The sequence below is a fragment of the Amphiura filiformis genome, chromosome 6 (assembly GCF_039555335.1).
Source record: "Amphiura filiformis chromosome 6, Afil_fr2py, whole genome shotgun sequence".
NCBI classification, from domain to species: Eukaryota; Metazoa; Echinodermata; class Ophiuroidea; order Amphilepidida; family Amphiuridae; genus Amphiura; species Amphiura filiformis.
In genome coordinates, this window is record NC_092633.1 from 59,256,565 (window position 1) to 59,280,801 (window position 24,237).

General features: G+C 35.4%; 2 protein-coding genes across 2 annotated transcripts in view; both read left to right on the top strand.

The window, feature by feature from the left end:
• LOC140154678 (uncharacterized) overlaps nt 1-24,237 on the top strand; it is a 52,212-nt gene that overhangs the window by 6,353 nt on the left and 21,622 nt on the right. Inside the window, exons 4-7 of the mRNA XM_072177245.1 lie at nt 16,008-16,292; nt 19,791-20,020; nt 23,374-23,514; nt 24,000-24,155. Coding sequence (XP_072033346.1) covers nt 16,008-16,292; nt 19,791-20,020; nt 23,374-23,514; nt 24,000-24,155 — 812 coding nt within the window. The remainder of the gene's footprint in view (nt 1-16,007; nt 16,293-19,790; nt 20,021-23,373; nt 23,515-23,999; nt 24,156-24,237) is intronic.
• On the top strand, nt 767-7,842 carry LOC140154100 (zonadhesin-like). Its single transcript, XM_072176709.1, has 6 exons — nt 767-775; nt 1,293-1,403; nt 3,774-3,929; nt 4,236-4,395; nt 6,019-6,219; nt 7,625-7,842. Exons 1-6 carry the CDS (start codon nt 767-769, stop codon nt 7,840-7,842), a joined length of 855 nt encoding a protein of 284 aa, XP_072032810.1.

The window sequence follows — 24,237 nt, forward strand, 5'->3', positions numbered from 1 at the left end:
TATTCTTCTGTCGGCTTACTGAAGTCTGGTTTATGAAACAACACATCTGTCAATGACATTCATGTAAGTGGAAACAGGGGGACAACTGCTGAATGCAGGCCTGTTTTCCATTAGAAACTGTGTGGAAGGTGAGAAGAGTACCAATTTGGAGATAGTCAACTGTGCGAGGATTTTATGCAAATGATATAAAAAGTCTTCATTGGAGATGAACACTGATCTTTGCAGGACAAGTGAATCAGGACATACAACAGAACTTTGAAATTAACAACACGAAAAGGCTGTTGTGTTTTGTCGTGCATTCTGAAGTGAATTTGGGAAAAAGGTGTTTTTGGCCTTGAGTCATTAACGAATTGTAACAATGTAAACAAACTTCTGCGCTCGGCGACACATCTGTCCCGCTATATGCCATCAAATATTCCATAGAATACAAGCCAGAAAAGATTGCTTCAAATATCTTCCATACAACATTATCTCAACAGATAAGAAAGCACTCTTCAAATTCAAACTTCACAAGAGAGTAATAAATAACATTGCGCACTCACAACCCTGTCCGGTTTACTTCTATTCTACCTTTGCGAAGCAATCAGGGAGAGTTGGACAGTATCAAATCAGATTCAGATTCAGAAATGTATCATTTAAAACATCGCCACAACCCAAAGCAGCAAATTCAATAACTACCAAAGAAAGATTTTGGACATTATAATTGGATTTCTCCCAATCTATCGGGATGATCCCTTGTTGGAGAGAATCTTGAAAGAACAAAGAGATGACTGGAGTAAGTTCGTCAGCCAACACATTCAGCAGTCCAGTAGGGATCTCATCTGGTCCACGCGCATCATGGATTTGGAGGCCAGGGCCGGATTTACCTTTTTGGGGGGGGCAGGTTAAATTTTTTGGGGACATTTAAGTGGCCAGGTTTTAGATTTAGCTTAGGACATTGTGTGTGAGCGCGCGAAAAAAAAAAATCAATTTTAGACATTTTGCCCAAATGAAGCTGAATTTCGCTATTCAGGCCAGTGCGCACGAAGCGCTAAAAATTGTAATTTAGTACCCTATTTTGGTCCAAAACGATATGCAAAATTTAGGGCCCTGGGCCCGGCCCATTTGTCCCTATGGTAAATCCGGCTCTGTGAGACCAGCCCGCAGTTTGAGGATACCATCAAAGGGCTTTGAACCATAAAAGAATTCGAACTACACGAAATATTTGCCTTTTCAATTGTCGCTTTCCAATAATACTGTCCAATATTTTACCAACTGACACATACAAATTGTAATATTCGTAATATTTTCAGAAAATCAGTTTACTGAGTGGCAGAAAGGTGCTCGTTGATGGTGAACGAACCAATTTGCCATTTACAGGAGATGGAGAAAGTTATTACATATATAACGCTGGACGGTATACAGTAAGTATATAATATTCCAGGGCCTTACGTATCAAAATCACCTCTCGTAGGACTTGCATGTTTATTTTGATTTTTGAACTGAAATCCAATCTACATGGACCAATGAATCAAATAAACTATGCTACCAATTTATCTAATGGGGATAAGGGGGTCAAATCCAAGATGGCGGCCTGGTTAAATAAGAAAAAATAAAATGGCTCAATCATGTTGGGCAATACCTCAAATTCGTCATCTAATCATTAAGGAACAAAAAAAGTAAATGGCTGCATATCTCTAGGATGACTGATTTTTTGAGTTGAAATATGCAAAAGAATGTTCAAAATTCTCCGATTGAAGCGAAAATGGTCTTAAAATATTTAGATTGACGCAAAGAACAAAAGTATAGTTTTGCATCGATATGAATCCTAATTTTAATGCTAGATGGATGGTCAAGGTCACCATGGTGACATAGGATCATATGGTGGTTTATACTGGTTGACCTTTGACCTGCAGTTTATAACCACATATACATTTTAGATATTCAGAACTATAACTTTTTGTTTCTTGTGTCAAGCTGAATAGTTGGAGACCATTTTCAATTCAATCAGAGAATATTGAGAGCCTGACCACTGGTCAAAATGTTGTTGACCTTTTGTTAATTTTACCATGTAACTCATTAACCAAACATTTTGAAGATGTGTGACCATTGACGTTTTTGTTCCTTATGATTAGAGGAACAATTTGAGGTCTTGTACAACGTGATCTAACAATGTTTACTTTTTTATCTAACTTTGCCGCCATCTTGGATTTGACCCCCTTAACCCCGTCAGAAAAATTGGCAGCATGGTTCATTTGATTCAGTGGTCCATGTAGATTGGATTTTAGTACAAACAACAAATAAACATGAACTTCTCACGAAATGACGTATAGACTTTGACTATAGACGAATCCAACGAGCCAAGTCATGGTCAGGTTTTGGTCGGACATCTTTGGGTAGCCGCTAGCACCAACCTGGTGTTTTGAGCGTCCAATTGTGCAAATAAAAGCCGCCTAACACCTAGAGAAGATACAAGAACGAGGAGGGTTAATAGAATAATAGCTAATAATATATATAATGGAGTTAATTCCGCAGGTAATCCCGTCGCATCTATTCATACATAGTCCTTTTGTTCGCAAGTACATCAATGCATAGATACCGCGTGTAGTTAATCCGATTATTATGTCACTTCAACAGCGAATAGACCATGAAGAAGCTGTAAACTTTAATCATTCTTTTGTCTACCTGCGTTTTCGCGGAAGGTGTAAAACGGGTGATGGAATGCAGTTTAAAAATTCCGCCAAGGCCGAATCATTTCACATTTTGAGTGCATTATAGCCAACGGCTACCCAACTAAAGGCTGCTAGTCAGGTGTAGGAATGCGTGAATTTGGATTCCTCTATAAGCTCTATTGTCAAAACCCCGGGAGGACACTTCAGTATGAAATGGATATAGGTGTAGGGCCATTCGGTGAGAGCAAAATATCAAAAATATAGGGTCATTGGGAAATTTTAAATATCATTTGTATTTTGATACTTGATAATATTGTTTGCCATGTAACTGGGCATGCTTTGTACGAATGATGAGGGGAGTTGAAAATGGGCTGTTTCCCAAATATATGCACATTATTATGTGTGGCTTAGATATCTTTAAAAACACATTCAATGTCATAATCAATAACTAATGTTGCTGGTCATTTAAGTATCAAATCTATTATGCTTTTATATGCTGCTTGTACTTATTATTATTTTTTTTCATTTTGGTATGTCATATTGTAAGATATTTTTCATTGAATGGAGTCAAGGTCTTTATAATGGAATTGTGCGATGTACAAACAACTGTAATTATTATGACTTAAGTCGGAAATTTTGAACATTGAGTTCTTATCATTATTAAGTTGCTCAGAAGCTTACAGAGGCTGTAATCGCTAAGTCCCTGACATATTTGTTTACAAATCTGAATTTCTTATAATTATGGCAAATGTTTTATTACTTTTTGCTACATAGTTTCATGATTCTTGCCAATATCTCAATTTCGTTATTGTAGACTTTGGGATGATTGGCACAAAAGGTTCAAAGAGTTTCAAATGTCAAGTAGGGCTAATTAGCAGGCATTTGCTTCTTTTTCAAATTACATGTTACCTATACAGCTTGGGGTCAAAGGTCAAGCAAAGGCTCATAGGGTCATATGGCAAAATTACACTCCATGGCTCCAGATTTGGTCAGTAGACTTGTTGGCTGGAATGTGTGATAATGTAATGTTAGTGTTACTGTATACATATAGTTGCTGATACAGATTGCTAGCGGGTAAGCGGGTAAAAAAAGTGCCATCTTTTTATTTCCGTCATTTTACAGGTTCTTAAGACCGAATTTGGATTGGAAATTCGCTGGAACGGTCATTTCAATTGGTTCGTGCATATTCCAGGTTCTTACCATAATCAGATATGTGGCTTATGTGGCAAGTGGGATGGTGACAAGTCTAATGACTTCACTTTGAGAGACAAGAGTACGGTAAGATTATTTTTCAATATAAAAAGATATTTTTTTTAGTAGTCTAGAATAGTCAAAGGAAAACAACTACTACATAATAAAGATATGCACATTTTTTTAGTAATCTATTTAAGGCTAAAATTCTTACAAGCAAAAACGAACACATCATCACCATCAGCAGCAGCAAAATCAGTGGCAATTAATATTATTATACTATTGTTATTATTATCATTATCATTGTTGTTGTTCTTGTTATTGCTATTTTTTTACTGTTGTTATTGTGATCTTTACTAATATAACGTTCTAACTTATGCATTGCCTAAAAAGACAAAGTTTGCGAACAAGTTTGGAAATAACTGGGTTGCATCTGGTTACGGCTGTTCTGGAGAAAAGCCTCCCGATGAAGCAGGACCTGATGATCCATGTGGGAGAGCAAAGTTTAAAGCAGAGGCTGCAAAACAATGCAATATCCTCAAAAATAAGAATGGTAATGTCAAGACATTTATGTTGTTTTGGTTGAAATTTGATAATTATACGAATGCCATTCCAATTTTAAACACCCAGTTATTCGATTTAGACGTGGAGTAACTGGTGCGGACATATATTATTTACGTATTTACGTAGCTGTACGTATTTAAGTACCATTAGGCATGAATGATACAACTATACCAAAAATGATAATACATTTATTGTTTTTCTTATTATAGCCATAATTTACGATCTTATAGGATTGGTTAATTTCTTTGAAACCTGTTTTTTTTGCTATATTTGTAATGTTTACACATGGCGCAACTTACGCCTAGATGGAATCAGTCAAAGTTGTTTTGTTTGCACTCGTAGGTTAACAATTTTGAAATAAAGTCGTTAAACAAAATATCCCACATCACAGAACTCCACGTTCAACGACTAAAAAAGCCAGTGAGGTTTCTTCCCAGCAAACACAAAACGTTTTCGACATCATTCGCAAAAGGTTATAAAAGGTTGTCAGGAAACGTTTAAATGTCGGGTTATATAAAGGGTACATTAATGGTATAAAACGTTTCATAACATTAAATAACATTTGTTGGTAATTTACTGCACAGCAAACACAAATGTTTTACAGAAAACATTTAAATGTCGGGTTATATAAAGGGTATAAAAACGTTTTAATAACATTTCAAAAACATTTTGAAAACTTGGTACAAATCATTCTAAACAGAATGTTATTTTGGGGTTGAAAAATATTTTGCAAAATATGTTTGCCCAAAATATTTATAATAACGTTTTAAAATGTTTTCACGACCTTTATATAACCCGACATTTAAAACGTTTTGTAAAAAACATTTTAAGAACATTTCTGTGTTTGCTGGGTGTTTTATATATATTTTAACATAATGTTATTTAAGTGTTGACAAAATATTTGGCCAAAAATGTTTGAAAAAATAGTTTACAATGACATTTCGAAAACATTTTAAAAATATTGTTGTAGTGTGTTTTCATACCAAACGTTTTAAAACGATTTCATGACCTCTATATAACCGACATTTTAATGTTATTAAAACGTTTTTACCTAAACCAAAACCCAAAATAACTTAAAAACGTTTAACAAACGTTTTTGTGTTTGCTGGGTTTGCGTCACCTCGTTACTCTGTTTATTTATTTATTTATTTATTTATTTGTTTATTTATTAATTAATTATTTATTTATTTATTTATTTATTTATTTTTTATTTATTTATATTTATTTTTTTATTTATTTATTTATTTATTTACTAATTTATTTATATTTATTTATTTATTTATTTATTTATTTATTTATTTATTTATTTATTTACTTATTTATTTATTTATTTATTTATTGTTAAATTTATTTTAAATTTATTTTATCTTCCTGCTATTTTATTAAATTAAGTGGAAGGAAAGAAAGAAATTTCTATATAAATTATATAAAACAAACATTTTTCAACTGTTTAATGGAAATAATTATTATTATATTATTATTATTATTATTACAATTAGTGTTAGTGTTATTACTATTATCGTTATTATTAGTATCAGCAGTAACAGTAGTAGTACTTCGCTAAGATACTAAACTAATTTTAAACTAATTATAATAATTATTCTATCCTGAGGTCCTCTAAAATCCTGCTTTGGGGTAATGGACGATGAGGTATACTTAAAGACCTGCCAAGAAGACGTTTGTTTGGCTAAAGAGGGTGGCGCAAGTAAAGACGAAATCAGTTCCATAAGATGTACAAGTGTTTCCAGCTTCGTGGATGAATGTTTGGATGCTGGCGTTGGAATAGCAAAATGGCGATCTAACAAATTGTGTCGTAAGTTATATCAATACTAATATTATTTCTGACCTCTTTAATAGAGAAGTAAATGACCGATAAAATGGTTGTGAAATCTGTACATATTGTAATTCAGAGTAGCTAGTATTACTGTATTCAACGGACGAGGTAGTGGTGGATGTGCCGTACAATTGGAGGATCAACAGACAGTGACAGATATGAACAGAAATATTGGAGCCAAGTATATTACTTTGATGTGTGGAACAAGACACGGATAAAGAAAGTAAAAAGAAAACTAAACTAAAGCAGTATGAAAATCCTTACCAAACATAGAAATATAGACGATTTAGTGAACAGAATACAATACACGTGTCGGGCAATTGCTGTACTTCCTCAGTGAAGTATAGGAAATTGTACAATTATTGCACCTGCAATCAATTAAAGCTTGGCACACTTTCTCGAAAATCCGTGGAGACGTATATAATTTATTATGATTATGGAAATGACATGTCTAAAAACAAATATGACATCTACAAAAATGATTTACCATTCCCTCTATCCGACAATCAATGACAATCATTTCTTGGGGAGATAGATGTTCGTTCATTGAAAATTCCAAGACATTTTCCAAGTTTGTAGGTACGTAGGTAGCAAAACATCATAAACACAGAGCAACCCCCCAAAAAGCACACCCCAACTGAAAAACAAACAAACAAACAAAACAGCGTCTCTACAGAAAGAGAGCTGGCTTGGTACCAACAATTTGTTTTTTCAAAAACGTGATGATCTTAAAGGAGGATTTCGTGATCCTAGCATCCTCTTTTATGACATGTTTCAGTACATATCCACGAAAAAAGCCTATTCCCAAAATTTCAGTTGATTCCGATTTTGCGTTTGCGAGTTATGCATGATTATGTGCATTACACTGCTCGACAATGCGTTTTAATTTCGTTCTGGTGCACCAGAACGAAATTCAAATTTCACGATATCTTAGCTAAACGAATTAATCTGCAAGAGATATTTTGTACATAAACATTATGTAGCCAGAGGTTTCCAGCGATATAAAAATCTCAACTTTTTTGAGAAAAGTGGGGGATGAGGCTGTGGATCACGAAATGCCCTTTAAATACATAGTAAGATAATAATAACAATTAACGTTTTTGTCATCACTAGATAGGCAACGAGCTATTGCACCATTATTATTCTTTCCCCCCTCTCTCGCCCTCTCTCTCTCTCTCTCTCTTTCTCTCCCTCTTTCTTTTTTTGTAATTGTGATACATGTTACGAGGTTGTATTAGTTCATACGAAACGTTGCCATCTCTAGTCTTTTTGTTAAATTTTAACAAAAACTCCAATTAGTATAAATATGAAAATGACTTTGTTAAATATATAGAGTTGAGTTGCAATACGTGATTAACATTCTTATCCTAAACCATTTCAACAGCTATGAAATGTGGAAAACATGCTCGCTACAACCTGCGTATGTCTTCTTGTCAAGAGACTTGTACCGGAAAACCAAAGAAGTGCAAGGAGCAGAAAATCGAAGGATGCGAATGTGAGAAAGGCTATGTTCTCAGTGGTGATGATTGCGTAGATGAAAAACAGTGTGGTTGCACAGATGAAAGTGATGGCAAATACTATAAGGCAAGGAGAAACATCTAGCTGTTATTTTTAGATGCAATTGTTCATTATCCGAACCTAAAATCCTTAATTTGCATTCTTTTTTTTTTTTTGACTTTCAGCTGGACGCACGATTTATTAACAACGATTGTAGTAGAGAATGTGAATGCAATGCTGGTGGTAAGATCAAATGCAAAACTACAAATGTAGAGGAGAACAAAATGCAGTGTTTTTGAAGGCGTCAGAGGCTGTCATCGTAAGTATATACATGGGTCCTGTGTTTGTTGGGTTAACTTCGCTTGTGCTGAATTTATACTCGATGGCTGAGCAATTGTGATGCACCGCTTTTGGAAAGCGATGGATAATCGCCGAATTTTGTGATGCATCGCTCGTCTCTTTTGCATTTATACTAATAACGGCGATCGCGATTGCAGACGATAATTAAAAATATTAGAAAAGCCACAAAATACATTTTAGAACATCCATTACTGTCAGTTATTATTGCTTACAAAGAATTCATCTTCGAAAGTCAATAATTGAAAGAGGTAACTTAAAGCCATGTTGTAACATATGCTGAGAGGGACGTCCTCAATTAAATATTTAAAAAAATTGATTGTTGCATACTTTAGTAAACTAACATACTCCCTGCAAAAATCAAGACTTTAGCTGTTGTAGCTTTGTCAAAACCCGAGATTTTGAATAAACCGTCTCAACAATACGGTTTAGACAAATACGATGGAAATATTAGTCGAACACATAGTACGGTCATATACAAATCAAATGACCGTACCGTCGCACGACCGGCGGAGTGACATGCATCGGGCGCTGGTAATAAATTCCCATTTTGCTTCACCTCAATTGTTTCGACGCAAAATTAAAAGGGACATGTCTGACTGCAAAAGCTAACATTTTTTGGAAAACAAATACTAATCTATTTCTATGGAAATGTTACAATATTAAGGCTTTAATGATAGCAAAATAATGGATCCAGTTGGTAGGAAATGATTGGTTGATGCATTCACGTGTCAAGCGACATCGCTTGGAAGTTGAGATTTCTTCAACTCACAAAACCGACGTCGTTTTTGCCTCAGCGATTTTTATCGATTGATATCGGCTTGACGCTCTGAAAACGGAAGTAAACACTGAGCATGTGTGAGAGTCACCTTTCTGCAAGCGATCGAGAATAAATTCAGCTTCACGATGTACTTTTAAGTTGTAAGCAATTCTTCTTAACAGTTCCAAAAGTTTAGTTCCAAAGCTATTCTCTTTTTGTCCCTGAGTTGACCCAGATGTTCAGTCCAGCTTTCCAGAAATTGACCTTTGCCTCAGGCAAATGGTTGTCGGTTGGTAAACAGGTGTTATTCTGGGTTGGTAAACAGGTGTTATACTGGAAACGTTTTGAGTTATAGTATGGCTGAATGAGTTAATAAATAGCCTCTTTTTGAGCTACAATGTTGATAAAATGTGATCGATTTATTGAGTCAGTAATGTGCACATCACATCATATTCCCCTCATGGCAATTCAATTGCCGACCTTTTTAATGTCTACTTTCCAACCCCAAAATATAGGTTAAGTCATATATTAAAACCTAGCATTGCATAGCTGAATTGGGAAAGTAAGTTGATTATTTCCCCCTACTGATGCTTCCTTCATTATTTTAAAGAAAACCAAATCTAGAGTGCCTACCGTAAACATATTGACTCAATATCCCATTTCTCAATGTTCTACATTTTATAAACCTGTAAACTCAGTAAAGGTAAAAGACCTAAGTTGTAGTATAAACGAATCCAACGCGCCAAGTGATTGTCAGAAATCAGTCGGCCATTACTGGGTCCCGTCTGCACAAAACTGCGCTCATTGGGTGGATTAAATCCGCTTTAAAATCGATGTTGAATTGTATTGTGTTGTAAACATTCACCATTCTTTTGTCTACGTGTAACACTGGTGATACAATGTAGTTTAATATCCCCGCCCAAGGCGGGGTCCTTTCGCAATTCCGAAGGTCCGCCATTCCGAAGGTTCGCTATTCCGAAGGTTCACTTTTCCGAACGTGCAGTTTTACCATTCGCTATTCCGAATGCTATTTCGCTATTCGAAAAACGGTTCATTATTCCGAAGGTTCTCTATTCCGAAAATTCCCAAAACACAATCAGGTTCTCTATTCCGAAAACAAAAAGGATCTCTATTCCGAATATGGAAAAGGGTTCTCTATTCCGATTATGAAAAAATGGGTTCTCTATTCCGAAAACGAATAAAGGTTCTTTATTCCGAAACAAAGTCACCATGTTCTCTATGTTCTCTACTCCGAATATGAAAAAGGTTCTCTATTCCGAAATGGCAGATTCTGAAAAAAAAAGACCTTTTTTATTCGGAATAGAGATCACGGTGACTCATTTCGGAATAAAGAACCCTTTTTAGATTTCGGAATTGAGAACCTTTTTTTCATATTCGGAATAGAGAACCCTTAGTCATATTCGGAATAGAGAACACGGTGACTTATTTCGGAATAAAGAACTTTTTTCGTATTCGGAATAGAGAACCCATTTTTTCATATTCGGAATAGAGAACCTTTTTTCATACTCGGAATAGAGAACCTTTTCTGTTTTCGGAATAGAGAACCTTTGTAATAGAGAACCTTTTTTATTTTCGGAATAGGGAACCTTCGGAATAGCGAACCAAGGCGGCATCATTTCACATTTTAGGTGGGATAGACAGACCTAGGGGGGGGGGGGGCGGCTATGTCTGCCTTTGAGGGGTAGGAATGCGTGAACATGGATTCGTCTATAAAATCGAGGGCAATATGCTTCAATCAAATTCAGTAAAGGATATAATCTTAAGATACCGTATAATCCTACACGGGGTTGATATAATCCTACACGGGTTTTCAGGCTCCGGTCGACTGCTTTGCCGCGTTATAAAACGATGGGGCCATCGCCGTGACCACCCTGTCCACACTGGTGGTTTGTGGAGATATCGGATGCTTATAAAGTCTTGTAAATCTACGCAACTGTCACCTACTTGTGATGTAGGCTCATGCGCATCTGCCGGTGTCGCATACAATTCTACATAGTAACGAATTACGTTATTTTGCATATAAATTTAATTTTGTAAAACCATACTTTAGGAAAAGTATGTAATTTTGCATACGCAAAATATCATGTTTTGCAAAAGTATGTGGTTTTGCATGTAGCACCAGGTCGCGGTGAATTGTTCCACACATTGGCAACGTGGTAACGCAGTCCATGGAATGTGATAGGTATAGCTTATAGCACGCACTCAGAGGATGTTTAAAGGCATTCCCATAACCCGATGGGGTTTCTGACCTAGCTTGGTTGTCTTGTCTGGCTTTTGTACACATGTGGCCCAGTTGAATATACCTTGCATTGGGATTGTGCATACTGCAGTTACTGTCCGTTTTCCTATACACAATACACAGTGCTCTTTCCCATTGACGCGTGACCTCTACAAATAGCCCTACGTTATAAGTATGGGGATATGACTAGTTAACGTCGCTGTGTGAAAATAACCGGCCAATATTAAAAGTACTCTTCTAAAGTTCTAGAAAATATAGTTTTTAACATGTCCTAAATTTTTAGCTAATTTAGATGTTTGGAAATATTCGTACTTTGGTGTTTTAGTTAATGTTATAGGTAATAGTACATTGCCTAGTTAACGTCGCTGTGTGAAAAATAAACGGCCAATATTAAAAAAGTACTCTTCTAAAATTCTAGACAATATAGTTTTGTAACATGTCCTAAATTTTTAGCTAATTTAGGTGTTTGGAGAGGGTCGTACTTTTGTGTTTTAGGAAGGATATGTAAACAAAAAAAAAAAAAAAAAATATGAAGAAATTATTTCCAAACCGTGTTAAGTCAACAATCATTATGTTGCTCATTTTCAAGAATGCTGGTTTACAAAAAGCACGCCATTGTCTCATTTCGTGAACAAAAGTACACATACCATTGTTTCCTTTCGTTTCCTTTATAATCGGTTACCCAACTGAAGCTGTAATACAAACTTTATTGCGATATCGCACATGAAAACAGTCACATGTGCACAGCCAGAGAAGATCCGATTTAATCAGTTGAGCTGTTTCAATGAGTGTTATCTTGGTTTAATAGCTTTTAATGGGGTTAAGTCCTGCAAAGGTCGAGATGAATTCTACTGTAGACATGACTGCATCATGGTGCAAATATCTATGGTGTTTTCATCCTTTTATTTAACATTCAAAACATTGAGACTTATGAATAAAATTAATGACATGAATGGTAAGAGTCAAATATAAGTTTATAAGTCTCAACTAGCTCGTTGGCTGCAGTTTTAAAATTACCATTTGGTGTGTGTGGCAATGGGGACTTTGCCTTTAAAATTAGGTTATATTGATCAAATTTCCCGATCATAGTGCATTGTAAAAAATGCCTTTAAGCCTCCTCTGGCACGCACTCTAAGAGTAATATACGTGAATCTAGATCTTGTTACAGGTTAAAAAGGTGTTGGGTCACTTTCCTGTTTGACGTGACTTGAATGTTCAGTATTATGTTGTATTTCGCTATCTAAGATGGGTATAAAATCATGACGTCTTATTCTGGGAGCTTCAAACCTTGTGTCCATAAATCTGAATCTTAATCTGCAACTACACGAAAAGATTTCTATTACGCGGCCGCCTACACAGGTACACAGTTGCCTGTGTACTTGACTGGTACACACAGAATACCTACACAGTAGCTCACAGTACCAATGCTGCCCAGGAGCCACCAGCCATGCCAGCATTGGTACTGTACTAGCACTACACTGGTACGCATATTTGGTACTGCACAGTACCAGCTAAGTATCGTGGTAACGGTGTACCTATGCAGGCGGCCGCAATAGGAACCTGGTAATGTAGTTTTTTCTTGACTGGTGAAAACCAACCTTCAACACTGATCATGCCTACATGACCGGGCTACATCATTGTACATGGAAGCGATCCTAAGTATTGACCGAGATTATTATCATGACCGTTCCTCATATTATGCTTGTTCTTGTTGTTTTCAGAACACCATAAGTTCCATACAAATGACAAATACGATTATAAGTGGATGTTTGATCGCCTCTCTAAACCATTCAGGGTCCTTTTCAAAGCTAAAGCGACAAATGACGTCCACATTGCTTTGTCACCTAAAAATGCAGCCAAAAAAGAGATGTATGAAATAGGTAAGTATATACGAACATGTAAGTATTATCATCTATGTCTGATGGGGCATATAGATATTTTATTTGTTGTGTTTAGTATACAACGGCTCCAGGGCTCATGTTGCCCAATTAAAGCCATAATTTGTGGTTTGCTCCACAGCGACGCCCTCAATTTTTCTTGAATTTCTATATTTTGTATGGATGTAATGCCCAAATGGTGTACTAAAATACCACACAATAAGCCTGAAGTGCTTTAATTACAGTAAAATTTAAGTTTTATAATAAATTCGGAGATCTCCGGTTTTGTTCCGAGTTCACCGATCAAGTGATAGAGTGATGGATGACACGCCTCGTGCACCAGGGCCCCTAATGTTAAAAAAAGGGCCGACGTTTCTCATTAAATAAAACAGCTCCAGGGGTCTGGGTTGGTATACTGATAGAATTATTGACAATTGACAAGGGTACATGATCCCCGTATGATATAAAATTGGATGGTTTGAACCCAATGCACAAATTTATTGGTCGAGCTATGAGTTTTAAAATATTGGACGAGACGATATATATCATTATTGTGTTTTCAGAATCTTATGTTAGCACAGCCTTAGACCTAACGTGATTTATACTTTTCAAATTCTAAAGTTCAATTTAAAAACCCTGTTTTTGTATTTTTCCACATTTTTTTTAAATTTTTCTTGATTTGGGGTGTCAAAATCGACTGATCCAACATGACTAGAGCTATAAAAAAAAAGAAGTCCAAAAAAATCCAGATGCGTTTTTAAATTGTTTTGGCCCTATTTCCGGAACTGACAGGGACCCCATAAATGGCCATTTTTAACATATTTTTAAATATACAAAGAAAAGTGAGGTCCATTTCACAACATTTACCCTGTTTCTTTTCAACGCTTCCTTAGTTCGCAGCGAATGTTTTATTTATTCGAAGTCTCAAAATAAATGCGTCACTGTTTACGTTATTAATGACTAAGGTTTTCATAATAGGTAGATAAATGCATTCCATTTTTTTTTTTTGAAGTTTTTTATTCACTGTTCTTGGAAATGGTGGAGGGAGAAAAAACATTTATTTTTTATTTATTGTGTGAATGGGTCTGAGAATGGGTCTGAGAAAAATAATTTGAAAAAACTGTGAAACAAAAGAACTACAAGAAAATATTATTTTTTCACTAAGTTACTGAGAAAATTGAATATTATTCTTTGGTGGTATTAAACAAAAAATAGTAAAAGTTGAAATGAGAACTAAACATGTCCTTGTTTAGGAAAAATAATGATTTACATAAAAGCGCATGACAAAAACCGGTGGGACCTATCCTTCGTAACAATTGAAAGTTACGACAGATTATCGAAATGGTATTAGTAACTTGAATGTGATGTACCTTTCGGTGGTATACTGTGTATCTTGGGAATGAAATAGGGGAAGTTAATACCTTTATAATCATGCAAGAGTTTGTTTATTATGACATATGACATCAGGGGGAAAACCCAGATGAATGCAATAACAACATCATTAATCAAGACTATTTATGCCAAGGGGAAAATCCCCTGATATCAGAATGTTGCAATAATGCACAATGGTCAGTTGTAATGTCTATTATTAGAACATTTGGGAAAATCCCAGATGGTTTGCTATAAAACATATTGCTGGTAATAAATTTAGGCAGACCTGTATCGATATGATTGTAATGTGAATGGATGTAGCTATAGCTCTCAAAAAGAGAGTAAATAATCTTAACCAGTTAAAATCAGGATACTCAAAGAATATTACTGAGTGTGGCCATGGAGATCATGAGTTTCCTCCAGTGCTATTGAAAACAGCCTCTGAGCGATGGAGATGGGATATATGTTTTCACCGACAAGCTGGAAGTATGGTTATTTCAAAGCTACGAAAATGGACCCAAAGTAAGACATAGGGTCTACTGCGGATTGTAAAGGACAATTATTATCATCTGGATGCGGATCTGACAGGCGGCCATAGCCTTTATTATGGCCGAGGTTTCAAGACAGAATGCCATGGGAGATTGTAAACTCCACATGTGTGTGATGGTCTTCGTGCTTCAAAAAAAGCAACGAAGGAGATTGCGAGCACACAAAAGTGTTCTTCCTCATCAAAGGATTAAAGTTCTTCCGTCGAATTGCTGGAGTTTGCTGGGTTTGTGAAGGCCACGCATCTGTCAAAAACAGCGGAGCTGTGTTAAAGAAACCTGTTCCCTGGAAAAAAGAGTGATTGGTGAAAGAAACGCCATTTTTGGAGAAAGCAGCGCAAGGAGATATATTTTGGAGAAAGCAGCGCAGGAAGATAAGTAATAGGAGAAAGCAGCATCATTTTCGTGTGAGGATTTCATACGCAAGGATATTTATAAACGCAAGTGTACACTGGACTTCGCTGATTTTCGCAGGACAAGTGAATAAGGATATATTACATCAGTCGTCCAGAACATTGCAAGAACTCTAGGATCACCAACAAGAAGACCGCTGGTTAAGTTCTGATAGAATAAAACCGTGATTGTGTGATTTTATTGTGTATGCAATATTGTTGTTATATGTACCAGTCATACTTTGTTTTCAATTAAAGACTTTGTTAGCTTAAGGGGGTACTACACCCCTCGATGAATTTGTGTCTATTCCGAAAAGGGTTAAAGTTATAGTTTCGTCAATTTACGTAAAAATAGATTTTTGGGTGCTTTTTGTTAAAACTTGGTATAGGGCCTAGATATGGGTAGCAAAAACAGCAAAAAGTAGGTACAGAGAAAGTCAGCATCCGAAAGTACATCCCCATGCAAATTTTTTTGAAGGACCCCCTACCCGGGCTTTAAAGACACGGAAAGAAAACTTAGCAGACACTTCCAAGAAGGATGATTAAATGCTATCTAAAAAAATACATTGTTTTGATCTGTCATCGCAAACTGTAGTTGATTTTCTCCATGTAATCTTTTATGGAACACCTTTTATGACGATTAATAAAAAACTTTTTTTTTCATAAAGTACTCTCTAATACATTTCACAATTCCTAATTCTTTTCCAGTGATCGGTGGCTGGAGTAACTCAAAGTCCGTCATACGACGAAGAAAACAAGGTAGACCTGTTGTGGAACACCCTGAAAAGGGCATATTAGATCCCCGCGAGTTCCGTGAGTTTATTGTTGACTTTGATGGGAGCACCTTGAAAGTATCTAAAGGCGGCGCTGAGCGGCCTTTTCTGAAGTTTACTGATGAGGACCCTATTGAAATACACCACATTGGAGTCACTACGGGGTGGAAAAGTGACGGTGATTTTGTCTTCTATGATTTGGACGTGAAAAGCACTATCGGTAAGTCTTTCAGCATTATAAAAATTCCAAAGTCGGGTCGATCGGTTTACTTTTTTTACCATACACAATATATTAAGAAATGCAAGTTCGCCACAAAATACCATGGTAAATAATGATTTATTGGGTTTCTCAGGCTTGTTTTTTTTTATCAGAGTTTTATAGTTGTGCAGTACGAATTACAAACGGGCAAAACATTTTCACACATTTTTGTGTTTTCGTTGAATAAGTTCATCAGGTTTGTCGATTAAATATACAAATTGGTATTTTTGCTTGACATAACAAAGTGAATTTGTACTGACAACAATGATATGAGGTATCATTGATATGGTCATCTGATCCACTCTCCCGTGAAACTGGTTCTGCTGTTGCTCAGTCTGTTTTCTCATGAATAAAATGTGGGCTAATCCATTTGAAGTCCACATTCCATGTGGAAGATTTGTGTAATACCTTCAACAGAGGACTATCATATGAAATGGAAGTCAATCTATTTGATCCACTCTCCCGATGTGAAGACGGGGGGGGTTCTGGTGGGTTGCTCCCCAGTGGTGGGTTTTCTCAGCTGACGGCGTACCGGTAAAATGTGGGTCTTTCGGAGCTGCCATTTGAAGTCCAAATGGGGTCTTTTGGAGCTGCGAAAAGTCCAAATCAAGGGTCTTTTTGTGTTGAATATCGCCTGAAAAAACAAGAAACAGAAATGGCAATTTTGGGGTCTTTTAGAGCTGAAATTATCAAAATCAATGGAGCGTTATTTTGGTCAAATATAGTCTTTCAGCCGAAACCAAAAGGGGGGTCTTTCCGGGGAGCATATTTGGTCAAAGTCCCCCCCCCGATGTGAAGAGTCAGATTGAATCTTTCTCAGAGGATCAAATGGAGCTGCCTAATGTGTTCTTCCATTTGAAATTTAAACTCCCCATGGGGAAAAAATTTCTGAATAAACAAATGAACAAGGAGACTTTTTGTTTGGTCTTCCTTCTATCTACTAATTCTACACAATCACACTTGGCCCATAGATGATTTTCAATATACCTAAGTTGCCTTTGCTCGTGATTACCAGACCGCAAATAGTTGGAAATGTATGTTTGCTTAGCTTAAAGCTAAATTATAGCATTTCTGTAAAAATAGATTAGTATTTATTTTCCATAAAATGTTAGCTTTTACTGTCAGATATGTCCCCTTTTAATTTTGAGCCGAACAAGTGAAGTAAAGCATAGAAAATTGGAATAGCGCCCATGCATGTACTCCCGCGGTTGTAATACGGTACGATCCTGGGGTGTGTGTGTATGTGTATCCCGCACGCCGTGTACGTAATGTGCATACGTGTTCGACTAATATTTCCATCGTAATAATAAAACGCCGGTTCCATCGTTTTATTCAAAATCTCGGATTTTGACAAAACTACAGATTTTTGCAGAGTATCTTTATTGACTAAAGTACATTACAATCGTGTTAAACCAGAATTTAAATTTTTTTCAGGGCGTTCTCCTCAGCAAATGTTATAATATGGCTTTAACAATGTTTGTTTGGGGTGTTATTTTGCTACTACATTTGGCATTCTTACATCTGAATAAAACTAGAATTGTTCCATTTTGCTATATGCCCCCTATGCTTCCCACGAAATGTTGATCGAAATAATGGCGCCACAACTAAAACATGATTGACTAATTTTGTTCACGGAGTGAACATTTTCCCCACTTGAACCCATATCTCATATGCACAGTTTATCCCTATGTCTTGAATAGCTATTGTAGCCCATCAACCCTGTGATTAAGAGGCTAGGAAATAATTCCCAAGGTCTCATACCCAGGTTTGTATCCCTTTATCTAATCTTGTCCCACATGACAAGGACTTTTTAGCACATCTTATCTTGTATTGAGACAATGACAGCCACAACTATTTTTTGACTTTTTTCTAAGCATGTTTACTATTGGATTGAGCCATCACATGATTATAATAGACTTTACTGATTGGTGGGTACGGTCAATGCTATTGTTTATTTTGTGATAAGGCTGAGCATATTACTGCATATATGTAAAATACACTGCATATTTTGATATAGGCGATTTACTCAATTACTTCCAACCACAAAATCTAGTTCCAGTTATCTACACAGTAATGTTTGCTTATCTTAATTGGAACCCTAATCTGCATGGTATAATCACCTCCATGGTATAATTGAATTACAATATGCCTATAGTGATATTGATTTGAAAGTTTGTATCTGCTGGAGACTTATATAAGGCAGGGTCAGGATGTAGGTGTCATTACAGTGCAGAGTAGGTTAGATATGAAAATGGAAAGTTAGAAATAAATTACTATACACCTGATCCGTGAACTGTGTCTTTTTGAAAGACTCTTCTTGTTATTCCTAATAATGAGAGGAATAATTTTAGGTATTACAACATGATAAAAAAATACATTTTAAATTTTGGCTCCATTACGACCTTTGACTCATCTTGGAAAGCATATGGGGCATAGAAAAAAAAATTGAACAATTCTAGTTGTACCATTCGAGGTGTAAGGATGCCAAAATTGGCCGCGTTAATGTATACAGCAAGACAAAATGCTAATTCGTATATCACCATGTACTAATTACATAAGAAACTAAAAGAAAAGACAATAATTTTCGGTTTGTGACAAAACAATAGGACAAAGACCCAGCAAACACGAAAGGTTTTGGACATCATTCGCAAAAGTTTAGAAAAGGTTGCCAGAAAACGTTTAAATGTCGGGTTATATAAAGGGTATAAAATGTTTTCATAACATTCAAACACATTTGTTGATAACCTATTGCAAATATTCTAACATAATGTTATTTAAGTGTTGACAAAAATATTTGGCAAAAATGTTTGTAAAAACTATTTTATAATAACATTTAAAAAACATTCTTAAAATATTGTTGTAGTGTATTTTTAGACAGCGTTTTCTTAACCATTATATAAACCGACATTTAATGTTTTAAAACGTTTTTGTCTAAACCAAGTCCAAAACCCAATATATACCTGTTTAAAACGTTTAAAAATGTGTTTGCTGGGGATATTAAACAGCTATTGTCGCAACAATATGGAACCATGTGCCTGAAACAAAAACAAAACTAAAATCAAGAAGAGCAACCCCCCCCCCCCAAATAAAGAAAACAACCCTTGTGGTTATAGCAGTAGTCCGGTACGCTTTATATGCAATGTCGAAAGAATCTGCCGCATAGTGCAAATTATATCGGATTCTTCTCACTATGTTTAAAGGCATATATTGGAATGTCATCTTTCCCTGGGTAAGATCTGACACCAGGCCAGCCCATGGCCAGAGGGTAACATGAGTAGGTTTGTTTCACCTTGAAGGCAAGGATAGTCTTGCTAATATGGGCTAACTTTCCCCTAGGCCATCCAATATGCCATGAATTAATAGGACTACAACTGCCATCTACTGGTCAGTTTATACTCCTATTTCCACATCTGTTGATTTTATATGTGCCTTTAAATATGCATTTCTTTCTTGTAACAGAAGAATGTGTTTGCTCAGCCTGGGGTGATCCTCATTTTACTACCTGTGACAAACGCACATTTAACTACATGGGCAAGTGCGTGTACGTAACAGCTGAAACTTGCCGAGGTGATGGCCCATGGTTCAGGATTGAAGAAAGACATATACCATACATAAAGAACAAGAGAGCTGCAACTACCAAGGAGCTTTATATTTTGACAAACAAAGGCAAAAATGGAAAATATAAAACGGTAAGACAATCGAGATACACATTTATGGGTATAACATTTTACATTTAGATGAATGTACAGTGGCCATGAGCCATAAATTTAATTACAACTATTGTTGTGATTATGATATTTTTATATTTATTGCTGCACCGTTGTGTGCAGCCTAATATTCAATCAAAAAGATTGACCTTTCAAGATCGTCGTGCCGAATTAGGTACAAATCGTTTGTATATTCAGTCGGGTGATTTGCAATATTCAAACTTTTTGTTTCAAAAAAGGAGTGATTCTCAATCTTTTACAATCTTTTAGTGATTAAAGTTAGGGGCAAATCTTTTTGGATTGAATTTTCAGTAGAAATGATTGATTTTCATTGTTTTTCAATCTTTGGCCGTCCCAAATTAGGGACAAGTCCTTTCCAGTTGAAAAAAGATGAAATGTTCACTCTAAAACAGTTTGAAATCTCATTCTCCAAATTCAATCTATTTTTCAATCTACTTTAGATTGATTCCTATCATCAATCGTTAAAAGATTGACATATTTCAATCGACCAATTTAAGAGAGTGCTTACTTACTGACTAAACTTTTGGGTTTAAATGGATATATCTTTAAATGTCACGAAGATATGACTCCCTAGGTTTCAAATGAAAGAGAAATAATTACAGAATATTATAAAAATATTTCCCCCACCCGGGGGCAAGACGCCAATAAGACCCGGGTCAATGTTAATTTATTCTGTCACTGGCCTTTTGGTCTTAAATCGAAATATCAAAAAGTTATGATTCAAAACAAGAAATGTCTTTATAAAAGACAATACCTCAGAGAGGGGATTTGCCATTTGGTCTAATACCATTTCGTATAATATCCATTTCGTCAACGTCCATTTTCTCTAAACCCATATCCACTACGTCCAATAATCATTTGGGCCTATAATCATTTGGTTCGATACCCATTTCGTCTTATAACCATTAAGGATCACTGAAGTGTTACATGACCGTATTTTATCTTCTTGTCAATAATAGATTTTAAAGAAATCTTAAAATTTGAACCATAAGAAAAGCTATTTTAAAAACCCCTTCCATTAAAAATGCAGGTGATATCGCAAACACCTGCAACAGTTTCAGTTTCAGTTTCAGTTTTATTTACCAATTGAATCATATTTCAAAACAAACGGTATTACAATGGAGGGATGACCAAAAAAGAGCACAAGGCTCGTACAAGTTTGGCCACCCTGAGAGAAATGCAACATGACCGTGGAGGTAATTTTCGTTTGGTTTTATAACCCTCATGATTCTAAGTGTATAGTGTTATATAGGCCTACATAGTTTGACTCAATACGAAGTTCTTCAAAAATCGAAGTCAACAAACAAAATGAAACATTTTACATGAGTCTCTAATTGATCAATGATGGACAATTTGAACTTTGTCAATACTGCCGTTTTTCTCATTGTTTTGCAAAGCAAAAATACTTGTACCTTTGACAATTTTAATGACTTATCCTTCACTCTTAAGAAATTTATGGGATCGCCGAATATAGGCCCTCAATTATGAATCATTAGCGGATCCCGTTATCATGTTTAGAATAATATCAATCAAATATCACATTAGGCATGTAACTGAGTTCGATCCACTTTTCATTCTCGTTTTATTATTAAGTTGTAAAGTCAGATGCATGCGAAGTAAGTCAGATGTGAAAATAGACCTTTTATACCAAAACAATAAAATAAAATTGACTTCATGTGATATTTATTTCAAATTACAGAATTTTACCTTAAAATACTCTGAAATAATTTCATTATAATCAGTAAAATAGGAAACTACTTTATCATAAATATGTTATATAATATTAGTTAATAAGATTTAAAAAAAAAGGCCGTTTGATATCACCCCTTTTATAAAATATTTTTTCTTAGGCCTATGCCTAAGAGAAATATATAGACCTGGCTTTATTTATATAATGTATAGACCTATAGCCTATATTATTTTTACGTAGGCCTATTATTGCTTTCCTCTTGCCCATCCTTTACCAAAAATTGAGAAATTACATTACATATTATGAAGGTACTTTATCAAATTAATAGGTCACCAAATGAGAGATGTGTAACGCTATTACCCTTTCAATTGCAGCTTAATTTTCTTTCTCTGTCTATGTTTTTTCGTTTCCTTTCTTCCATTCTTTATTCTTTCTTTCTTTCTTTCTTTTCTTTCTTTCTTTCTTTCTTTCTTTCTTTCTTTCTTTCTTTCTTTCTTTCTTTCTTTCTTTTTCTTTTTCTTTCTTTCTTTCTTTCTTTCTTTCTTTCTTTCTTTCTTTTTCTTTCTTTCTTTTTCTTTCTTTCCCAGCTGAATTCTTTTATTATTTCTTTCTTTCACACCAGAATTATTTCATTCTTTCTTTCTTTCTTTAACTCTTTATTCGATCCTTTCTTTCTTTTACTCTTTGTTTGTGTTTCTTGTACAAAAATCGTGATACATGACAAACATGGCAAACGATGGCACGATGAAAGCACGGTACTCGCCCGTTGCTGAACTTCTTATACCAGCGCTGTATTATCATGCAGGGTCGCGTCGTAAAACCACACTCTTAATTTAAAGCGATAAGTTTTCCGTTTTCTACTTTTGAAATTCGGTTTTGTTATGTCACTTTCTGTGTTTTTTCCGTTTTCTTGTCGGCTCTCCGTGTTTTGCCCGTTTAACTTACTTTTTGTCCGTTTTACAAGAAGTTTATTCTTTATTGATTTTTTCGTATTTTCATTTACTTTTTATACGGTACAAAATGTTTTATAACTTTATTGTGGCTTTAGGCCTATGACTTTTGTGCCCCCCCCCCCCACCGTCGGTTCATGCAAGACCGTCGGTAGACAGAAGATGTTGGTCAAAAAAAAGTGGCTGACTATATGGGGGACTATTTTGTACCCACGGTGACAGAAAAAAAGGATAAAATTAAATTTTTTAATTTAATTTAGCTGATTTTGCCATTGAAGTGTACAGAGATTTTTGGAAATGTACACCTCTTTTAAAACGGCTGTCAAAAGTGAGGTCCGGTACCCCCTGGTTTTTTCCTGCACATTCTACACATATTAATGTACAAAATATGTCAATTTGAACAAATTTGGTCGATAAGTTTAGTTACGACGGTAAACCTTTAAATTTGGTTCAATTCATCTGCGACATGAAGGGAACATGAAAAAATCGGTCTGAAGTCATCCGAGGTCAATTGTCATACCGAAGTCAAACGTTGAAGCTTGTCCAATTGGGCTTAAACTTGATTTAAAGATGAATATGAAAAAATGGACCTGAGTAATAGTACTAAATTATTTTATACTGTATATTTGATCATTTATATGTATAATTATATTTTGATTTATGTTATTCATCAGGAATATAGGCTGAAACAGAAAAAAGTGGTTGAAAAAAGGGTGAAGGATAACGGCAAAACAGTATTCGAAACGGTTAACCCACCATTCGATAACATAGATAAGGAGGACGGCGTCACATTAAGTATGGCGGGCAAGAATGTGGTGAGTTAAATATACTTATAATCTACTCGCTTCTTTTCAAAAAGCACTCTAAACGCGTATTAAAATGCATTGATATGAAAATGCACCTTAAGTCACATAGTTCTTACTCCCTGAGTAAATTTTAAACTTTCTCTGCATTATAGCAGGGCTTGATACACACACAAAATCGCAGATTGGAAACCCGGGTTGGAAACACATCAATAAAACAAGGCCAGAAAGATTACCAGATTTCATACAACTTTCTCTCTCTATTAAATGACCTTATAATATGTATGTTTGCTACTCGTATATTGAGTAAGGAACTCTTTTTTGTCAAATTTGCTTATTCTTAATTACAATGGTATATAGGATTAGTCAAATATCAGCCAATGCCAGAGTATATTTATTAACAAGTACACTTTGATGCCAATGAGTCCCAGATGAGCTCAGATGCAACGAGTAATCAATAACTGACCTGACCATGTAATATTGTTGTTTTATGATAGGAATTGACTACAGGTTTTGGGTTGAAAGTATCGTTTGATGGAAAATACGACTGGAAAGTGCACATTCCCGGCAAATATAAAAAAAACATATGCGGCTTATGTGGCAATTGGGATGGTGACAAAAAGAATGACTTTACCCTACCCGACGGAAGTGTGGTATGTATGCTACAAGGATTTTAAAACTACGATTCACTAGAATTTGGATATTCCTTTTTTGTCGCCTGTAGACAAAATACAT